The sequence below is a fragment of the Prinia subflava genome, chromosome 5 (genome assembly GCF_021018805.1).
Source record: "Prinia subflava isolate CZ2003 ecotype Zambia chromosome 5, Cam_Psub_1.2, whole genome shotgun sequence".
Taxonomy (NCBI): Eukaryota; Metazoa; Chordata; class Aves; order Passeriformes; family Cisticolidae; genus Prinia; species Prinia subflava.
In genome coordinates this window covers 11,270,609-11,280,088 of record NC_086251.1, presented here as the reverse complement: position 1 = coordinate 11,280,088, position 9,480 = coordinate 11,270,609, and the positions used below count along the sequence as shown (strand labels likewise).

General features: G+C 39.3%; 1 protein-coding gene across 1 annotated transcript in view; it reads left to right on the top strand.

Annotated features, from left to right (window-relative positions):
- Window positions 1-2,248: 2,248 nt before the first annotated feature.
- ANO3 (anoctamin 3) overlaps window positions 2,249-9,480 on the top strand; it is a 147,372-nt gene continuing 140,140 nt past the window's right edge. The window contains exon 1 of the mRNA XM_063397999.1: window positions 2,249-2,922. Within this exon, the coding sequence (XP_063254069.1) occupies window positions 2,877-2,922 (46 nt within the window). The 5' untranslated portion in view covers window positions 2,249-2,876. The remainder of the gene's footprint in view (window positions 2,923-9,480) is intronic.

Genomic DNA, 9,480 nt, shown 5'->3' with positions numbered 1-9,480 from the left:
TTTAGAAAAGATTTATAAAAACTTACAGTGATAAATGTGGGACATAGCATAATATAACTAAATATTTCAAAGGAGAGCATTTATTAGACAGTGCTTATGCAGATAGATTTTTATTTCAATGAACTTCAGAGCCAATGTAACCTGTGCATATGAAGCCTAAGAATGTGTGCATTTCCTACATAGCTTAGCCATCAATTCTTAATTGTTCTGTTACCTGCACTCTAAAAAGATCTTCAAACTCTCCTTATTTACCAAAGAACTATCTTCCAAGATCCTCATATGATCATATTTTACAATTATCAAGTTTAGTCAGTTGACAGTGTGAAAGATTTTATTTAAAAATTACTGTTGTAGAGGTATTGTTCTTCTCATTGCAGATCTTAATCCCAGCCGTCTTATCCATAGTTTCATGCATACATACCACCTACTGTTAGAAATAGAGCTTTATAATTACAATAATTTATAATTTTCTAGTCTCAGAATTTAATCCCTGTACAGGGTTTTTCTAGCACTGCCTTACCCTGTCTTTCTCATTCCATCATTTTGTGTATTATTAGTGTCTGTGAAATCTACTTGGAATTCAGGAGTTCTGTAAGTCCTTGTGGAGGACTGTGGACCAGAAATTAGAAGGATGTCCCTGACTACCAGGCAGCTGACAGCCTCTTTTCCAAGATGAAGTGCAGTAATCTCTTTAATCTGTAATTTTACTTATGAGCCCCTCTTCTTCCCTCTTCTGTATTTTGTAATTATTATCATTGCAGAGCCCGTAGTGGTCCTCTTTTGTTTTGTGCTGGTAAGAGAAGGAGCATAATGTATTGCTCTTCTACTTCATAGACAATTCAAAAAGTGTCAGCCAAGGTTTCTCAAAGAAATAGATCTGCCCTACAACCTGACAAAGGTTTAGACCATTGCAGTGGAAGAACCACATTTGCTTTTTGCAGATTGCATATGTTTGTTAATGACTAAGTTTATAATTTTTACTACACTCTGGGGTTTTTTTTCTGGCTATAACCTGGCTTTCAGGATATAGATTTGGTTTTAATCTTTATGAATCTATTCTGATGTCTACATTAAAGCTTGAAAGTAAACAACAAAGATTTTATTCTACCTCTTTTTTTAAGCTTGCTTTTAGTTTGCCAGAACTTGTTGATCAGCAAAAGTCTGCTGGCTAACTTATTTTGCCATGCAACATCTATAGTGCTGTATCTCAGCAGGAAGAAGCTGTTCTCAGCAGCTTTTCTAAAATTGCAAGAATGCAGAGGAATGCCTCCTCTATTACCTTTGGTGTGCAGACAGCTACTGGAGACCAAAAAATGAGTAAGATACACAGCACTACAGCTTCTGCATCTTTTCCTAAACCAACAACAAACCTTCTGCAAATGTTGCAAACCAACCCGAAATGTGGTCACCTATCCTGAGGAGGTCAGTTTATTTCTTCCCCTTATGGTATCAAATGGATGTGCCAGCTGCATGTTATGTAAGATAAGTATCTGTTATACTCTAAAAAAAATGTGCTGGGGAGTACCTCACCAGTTGGGATGCAATTTTTATTTTGCTTACCTTTCTACAAGAGCCCATGCATGGTGTATTGCTTTATATGGTTGTTTAATATGTTTTCATAGTAGAAAAACATTCTTACAGAAAAATCAAAAAGTTTTATCCATCTTGGTTGCTTAGTTACACTGATACAGACAAAGAAGTACAACTTTATAGTACAGACTGGCCTGTAGTAAAGGGTGGTAATTACATAATTTTTTAATCAGATGGTATATGACAAGAACCAGTCAGCTGTGGGGAAGTTCTGCCTTTACTGTCAGAAAAAAATCTTATAGCACACAAATGGAGCCACAAACTTTGAAGGAATGCTGTAGTAATGCTGTGCTAATTAGGTGATTGAATTAACTTCTGATGAATAAATAATGTTTGTATCCCTAAATGGAGAAGAGGATATAGATATTGCTAGATGCAGACTAGAATATTTTACTGAATGAATTTAGGAGGACCAAAATCCCCAGATTATTGTGGTAGAAAAAAGAATTGAAAATTAAACTCAAATTATTCTACAGGAATTTCATGATGCTATCATAAAACTTATTCAGAATGCAGAGAGAATAATGTGAGCAGACAGCAACAAGGAAAGAAATAAAAACCTTTTAAGTTTGAATCTTGTGTTGTCTGGAATGAGCCGCTTGGCACACACTGTAGAGGAAGGGAAACTATAACACAAATAGCATAGAAATGGGCCACATCAGGCTTGGATGTACAATTTAGTATCTTGTAAAAAATTATATGCAGTAAGTTTGAGACTCTTAAGTTTTATAAAATACATACAAATAAAAAAAGCTGGTGATGCAACTTAGGGACATGGTGCAAGAACAGGGATGGAGGTGATGTAATACGAACTTAACTCACAACGTTGAGATTTAAATGCAGCTGTAACTGCGCAAAGGAGGTGCAATTTTTACTTCCCTGCCCTTCATCTTAATAGGAACAGCTGATGTCTTCCAAAGGGAGACGAGGGTACAAAAATGCAATAGGAATAACACAGACAAGACGTTAACAGGGCTGGGGCCGGCGCTTCTCCGCAGCGGGGTCTCCACGGACTCCCACCGCTTCCCGCTGACACAATTCCCTTCCCGGGCTGCGGGCTGAGGAGCAGCCGCCGGCTCCGCGCCCGCCCCTCGCCGCTCCGGGCCGGCGTTCTCTCCTCTCCTCTCCTGTCCCCTCCCCGGCGGGCGCTGCCGGCGCCACTCCCTCGGCCCCCGCTGCGCGGCAGGCCGCGCCAGGCCGGGCCGCAGCGCTGGGCGCCCGCCCCCAGCCGCCGCAGCCGGCGGGCGGGCAAATCGGATGGTGCTCTCCATCTCATCTCCGCGAGGATGGTTCACCATTCGGGTTCCATCCAGTCTTTCCGGCAGCAGAAAGGTGAGTACAAACCCCGCTGTCCCCGTGGCGGTCGTGGGGAAGCTGCGCGCATCTGCCCGCTGTGCGGGTGCCCAGGGAGGGGGCACACGGGTGTCGCCGCGGTTTCCGTGCTGCATCGCCCCGTGGGTGCCAGCAGGTGCCTGCTGTGTGCGTGCCTGCTCTCTGACCATGGGTGCTGGCATGCGGGCTGCAGCCCGGGTCCCGCTCTGGAGCCGCACTAGCCGATGCTCTCGGATGCTCTACTGGATGTCAAATAATGCGGCTGCAGTGGCGGGGCGTGCAGTGGGCCGGGCCGAGCCGAGCCGAGCAGCGCTACAGAACTGTACCGGGGGCCGGAGGGTCCCGGTCCGGCCCCGGCCCCACGGCGGCTCCGCCCCGCCGAAATGTTTTCTTCCTGAAAGGCGGTGCGGCTCTGGGTCTCAGCTGTTGTACAGATGCATCTAAAGATGCCCATATGCGTGATACAGACAGGTCGTTCACCCTCTATGGTTCACCGCATTTGTTACCTGGTTTGTTTCAGGTTTTAGTCTTCCTGTCATCCTGTTATCATCCAAATACAAATGTAGAGGAAGAATATTGGCTATAGGTTCAATCTATCTCTTCGAGTTTTTTTTTTTGTCTGGGAATTTGATTGTCAAGCTCAATTTAATAGAAGCACTTTGCTGATCAGCAAATATAAAGGTGAATTTCCAATTGTGAGTACCATCACTATAAAATTTGTATTGTGTTCATGTTAGAAAAAAGATAATTCTCTCAATGAACTTTATTTTTTCTTGATCATGGAACCAATATTTTTACTCTCTAATTCTATTTTGATGGATCAGATGAACCAAGATTTCTCTTTTTGTTCTCTTTCAGTCACTGACAAACTTTTTTTTTTTTATTCTTATAATGTAATATGCCATAAATTATGATAGGAAATGGTATTTTTTATACATAAATCATGAGGTCACTTATTGGATTTTGCCTCATTCAAGTCCTTCTCTTTGACTTGTTAGCTGAAAATAAATAATTCAAAGCACTTTTTCCATTCTGGTAATCCCATAATAAATTTACTTCCTTGCTATAGAGGTTTTGCATTTAATGCCAGTCTTGTGTGCAATAATGAGTGATGCTGTCTCAGACTGTAAAAAGTCTGGTTTAGTCAAGTTCAAAGGTAATTAATTAGTATAAAACCATATTTTTTCCACTGTCAAATCTACATTTATAAAAGCATTAGAAGCCTTGAAGCCACAGTGTTAATTCTTAATTTTTCATAAGATAGTATTTCTTACATTAAAGCAATAATTACCAAGCTCCAGAATCATTGCCAAAACCCTCAGAAAAAATGCAGCTGTTCTGTAATAATCTTTAAAAAACCTACCCCAAAACTAACTTTTGTTGTTCAGCTTAAATTATGTTCAAGTTCTTTGACTTCTGATTTATGAAACTCTTTATTTGCACAACTCATAAAACTTTGTAAAAACTAAGTGAGTTTTGCCAGTTACTTTTTAAGAAGATTGTTCTTCTCATCTCCTTATTCCTGAAGAAATCCTGATTATGGTACCTTGCCAGTCATCAGGCTTTGCAAAAGAGAGGATGCTTTTATGGAGCTATGTAACCTGTGCAGTATTGACTAACATGACTGTGTTAGCTTTCTCAATCTTCTCAAATGCAGTGTGCTTTGTACAGCATGTACCTGAGTTCAGTCTGTTTTTCTCAGCCTAAAGCTTTTAGGAATGAGGAAGGACGGTACGAAATCTTGATCAAAATGCTACAGGAAAACTAAGCAAACATAAATCGTAATCAAGAATTTGTCATCGTGAGGTATTGAGAAGAAGCTGAGCATCTGGTACTCTGAAGTTCACAGACATTGATCTCAGAAACAAGAAATGTGTCTTTTTTTCCTTTTAATTTAGTACTTTTTATCTGTCTTTACTTAAAATTTAATATTTTGCTTACTATAATTTCTAACTTACTGTTGCTGAGATTTTGACTAAATGCATTGTTTGTTTTCCAGCTGCTCACAAAATAGTGCCCTAAATTCCCTTTCTTTACAGAATCAGTGGTAATCTTCAGGAAATGGCCAAATGCCCATCACAACTGTGCCTTGTATGCTTCACTTGCATTAAGACCAAGCTTCATTTTTTGGGGGAGCATTGACAGGGCATTATTTTTATGTGGATTCTCACTCACTTTATGAAAAATATACAGCAGCAAATCTCACAGTTCCTGAAAACAAATACAAAATAATTTTAAAGTCTTCAGAAACAGAACCTACCTATTGCCAGGTAACATAATATTCAAACTCACTTGTAAAGAGGAATAACCTTTAAAATGGGAGACAGAATGGGGTAGAGAGCATTTTTTTCCTCTTACCTACTTTGAGCAGTTTCTTCTAGCTCAGAAGTTGTGGTTTCAGTACCAAAACTGTTTTTACAAGGTTTGGAGGAATAAGACTAAGTTCTCCAGTCTCTTGTGTGTCTAGAAGCCTTCAACAGGAAGGAGAAAAGAAAGAAAGAAAAAAAAAATTATGTCTCGAGGATTTGTTACTGTTTAGAATTTAGGTGTTGTTTTTCTTTAATTTATCTTTCCCTTCTTGACAGAGTGAGGAGGTGTTCACAGTAGGAGGCTGCTTCCATCGTTTTGTCTTGCTCTTTGTTCAAATTGTGTATGCAGAGTGAAACCCTCAGTTTCAAAACCTGCAGCAGAGCTCAACACAGTGTTATAAAAAGACACAAAAAGGATTGAAAAAAATGAATCTCATTCTTCTTCACCCCCACAATTCTTGTTCTTCTACTTGTATCCAAAGATAATGTCTATTGAAAAGAGCAGTGTCCTAGAGGTAGACTAATCTGTGTCTCTGCACAGCAGTGTGTTAGATCTGTTTAGCCATCTGTATAGTATTTTCGGGCTATTTTTGTCCTCTTCTTTGGCAGAAACTGTTTTTTTCTGAAATTATTTCTTTCATTAATATTCTCAGATAAAAACCAAATTAGTAAATATATCTTTATACTTTTTACTTTTTCAAAAGGTGAAGCAACCTGTGGCCTCTAAGGAATTATGTCAGAGGAAAGGGAAAGAAATGTTTATTATTTACTAAATTCTTCCTAACCATCCTTTACAAAAGAGTAATCTTCTTCCTTAAAGATTAATATACAAGTAATACATACTGTTTATTACTGTATATACTTTAATATACAGGTTTGTTTAAAACTGGTAAGTAATTATTAGTTATTCATAAAGGAGATATAAGATAATGTTGATAAGGGCAAAGATAATTTCTACAGTAATTTGTAGTATAATAATTCCAGGGAAAGATAGCTAGTTAGGAATCATAATCTTTTACATGTAGGGCATAAAAATATACTGCAGCCTTATGGTAGATCTTGTGTTTTCCATAATAGATGCGGGGCAGGTGCTAAGCACCTGCTTGTTTTATTGGGGGACTCTACTGAAAACTTACAGTCTTCAGACGGAGAGGCAACCTAATTTACAAGAGGCTCTTGTAAACAGATACTCAGTGGGTGGATTTGAATAAATCTGTGTTTAAAGTGCAGGTCAAGGCAATTACTATGCTTAAAATTTTAAACATCTAGCACTTTTACCCTGGTACGCAGACTACAGTTTCCTGCACACTTTGCAAGAAAGTTTGGCTACACCTTTACCACGTGTTGGTTCAAGTCTCAACTTGTTTCAGACTGAGGACAGTAGATGCAGACCCTCAGGGAGCCGGGAAAAGGAGACCGCTTTCCTTGGTGTTTACTTGCCGAGAAACTGGACGAGATGAAAGAGCAGGAGCTGGACTGCAGAGGGGTTTTCTTAGTCCACAGTTTATTTCAGGCGCAGCACAGACTTTGAACCAGTCAAACAACCCGTGGCAGACCCCGATCACATGGTCTGCAGTCCCTTTTATTTGGGGAAGGAGTGGGAGCAAGGGGCAAGGAGCCCACCAATGAGGGGACAGGGGAGGAGATAATTTAGGTAGAGGGACATTCAGGTGAGCCAGTGTCTTTTAGGGGGATTTACTTCCTTTGTTTTTCTCCTATCATTTGATGCCTTCCTCTGGGATTCCCCTGAGGGAGTAAAACACCTTTTGTTGATGGACATGTCTCTAGGAAGGGGTGTAGAAGGTTCTGGGGGTCTGGGGAAAAGGAAGAAAGGGAGGACTGACTCAAACGTGGGTGGGGATAGGGAAAAACTATTAACAGGAATTAACTCTCACATCATTAAACACATTGCAACATCTCCCTTTTTGGTTCTTTTGGTGGTGTGGTTTTTTTTGTTTGTTTTGGGTTGTTTTGTTTTGTTTAAAAAGAAGAGGACTGGGTTTGGGTTGCTTAATGCTCGCCAAACCAAGGTTGGTAAGTTGGTCCTTCTTCATCGGGAAGTCTAGTGATTTCAACTGGGGCCTCTAGGTCATCTGTTGGAGCACTGAGGGTTTCTATATGGTAAACCTCAGGAGGGGAATATGAGCTTGAGATTAATTGAAAAACCATTTGCTTGATTAGCCCAAAAACAATGCTAACAACTACAATAACTATAACTACAGTAACAATAACTAAAATAAACAATATAAAAACACAGTTTTCAGCACAGATCCCACCCAGCCTGAGAGTCCCCAGCCTTTGAACAGTCCGCTCAGCCAGTCTTCTGTCTCTCTCTTGATGTTGTTCACCATGATTTTCATTTTGTTGATCATGACATGGATGTTCTCCACTTTCGACGACAAGCTGAGGCAGCAAAGACCTTCAAATTCTTCACAGCGATGGTTGTGCAGGAGGAGCAGATAATCGATGGCAGCCCTGTTTTGAATGGTAGCTTGCCTGGTAATTTCCTTATCTGATAAGAAGTCACTCAAGGCAGTAGAAGTGAGGTTTGCCTGTTTCGCTGCTCAGCATTCCAATCAGCCTAATTCTCCCGTGGTTTTTGCAAGATAGTGCTCTTATTGACTAGTGTGATTTTTAAATACTTCTATCAAAGCTTTTTAATGAAGGAGTTCAGTGCTGGAAAAAAGAAAATCTGTTTGTGCTTTAAAGTTGAGTTGCTTTCATCTTGGTGTATGAGATTTAAGAACGTGACTTCAGATTGAAATCTAGCAGCTAACTTGGGGTGCTTCTCATGTTTCTGGTCAAGCAGCTCAATGTTTCCTGGTTGAAATGAGGCAGGAAGGAGTTCAACAACTTCAATACACATTAAGTCTTTGAGAGTACTGGTTTAGCCTCTCAAGGGATTTATCTTGGAATAGCTTGAATTGAGACTTCTGAAGAAATAAAGGATCTCCATAAATTATGTATTTCTAGATGTATTCCAATTCTCATCTGTGCCAAATATTTTGTTTCATTTTTTATATTGCCACTTGAAGTTTTAGTGTGATTTAGAGGGATTGAGGATTGGCTTGAGAATCTCTAATAGCTCTGCCTTCACAGTGTAGCTTGTTGATTCATTGACTTTTTTTGCTAAATCACTTTGAGCTACTTTGAGAGCCACTGCTGTTGTAGATTAGAGCTTTCCATTATGGTTGCTTTACTCTGATTTTAAGATCTTAATGACCTGCATTCTTTATAAAACAACCTGTGAAATTGATTTGCATTTCTTGTGAATTTAAATGAGAATTTGTAAGCATCACATTGATTGTTCCAGAGTTTTCAGTATTCAGGAATTTGGACTTGTGATTAAGAATCACATGGAGACTTCTCCAAGGATGTTTGGTGCTTCTGTGGCATGAGTGAACCTAGCAAACTTAATAATCCAAAGAGACTGATGAAATTACTAGAAGATGGATTTCTGACACAAAAATGTACATGAGAATGTGACCCTTTACCACTATTCTCCAGAGCAGAAAGGCCAAGTTTTCATGTCAGTGTGAATACAGCATTTTTTTTGGCCTCAGCTCTTCAGTCTTAATTTCAAGGAGCACTAACATATACAGAAAATTTCAAAGCCATACTCATCTTGACTCTGAAAGCTGAGAGCAATGCAGCTATTAATACAGTCCCTTAAAACAATAGTATATTTAAACAGTGTTACTTAAAACCCTGTTTTTTCAGAGCACTGAAAGACAAGGTCCAATGTTTAATAAGAATATATTTGCTCTTACTTATTTTGCCTGATACAACTGCTCAACCTAGGATGCACTCCATCTTTTTCACTCAGACACCTTTGAAGGGCCCATAATGTCTTTTTATCCCAGATTATACTGTTGTGGGTTTTAACTGCAAAAAATATACAGCTTTTTGAAAACAATCACCAAATGTGACATATTAAACCTTATATTATGCAGGTGCATGAGTGCTGTAGAAAAAAGTATTTTTTTTTTTTAACTGAATTAATATTTTAAGTGAGAAAGCTCAGGATATCAGAAAATTTTGGGATGTCCCATAACTCTATCGGCTACACATGACGATGCTGTAATTAGATGTCTGTGCATTAGCTTCCTACACTCTGTTTTAAGTATAGCTTGATACAGTAGTATCTGTGGACAAACTGTGTATCTATTCTACAACTTTTCAAAATTTCCTGAATAAGGACCTGTGAAAACAGGCAACTCTCACCACGGCTCATTTTCTGTAGAACCCT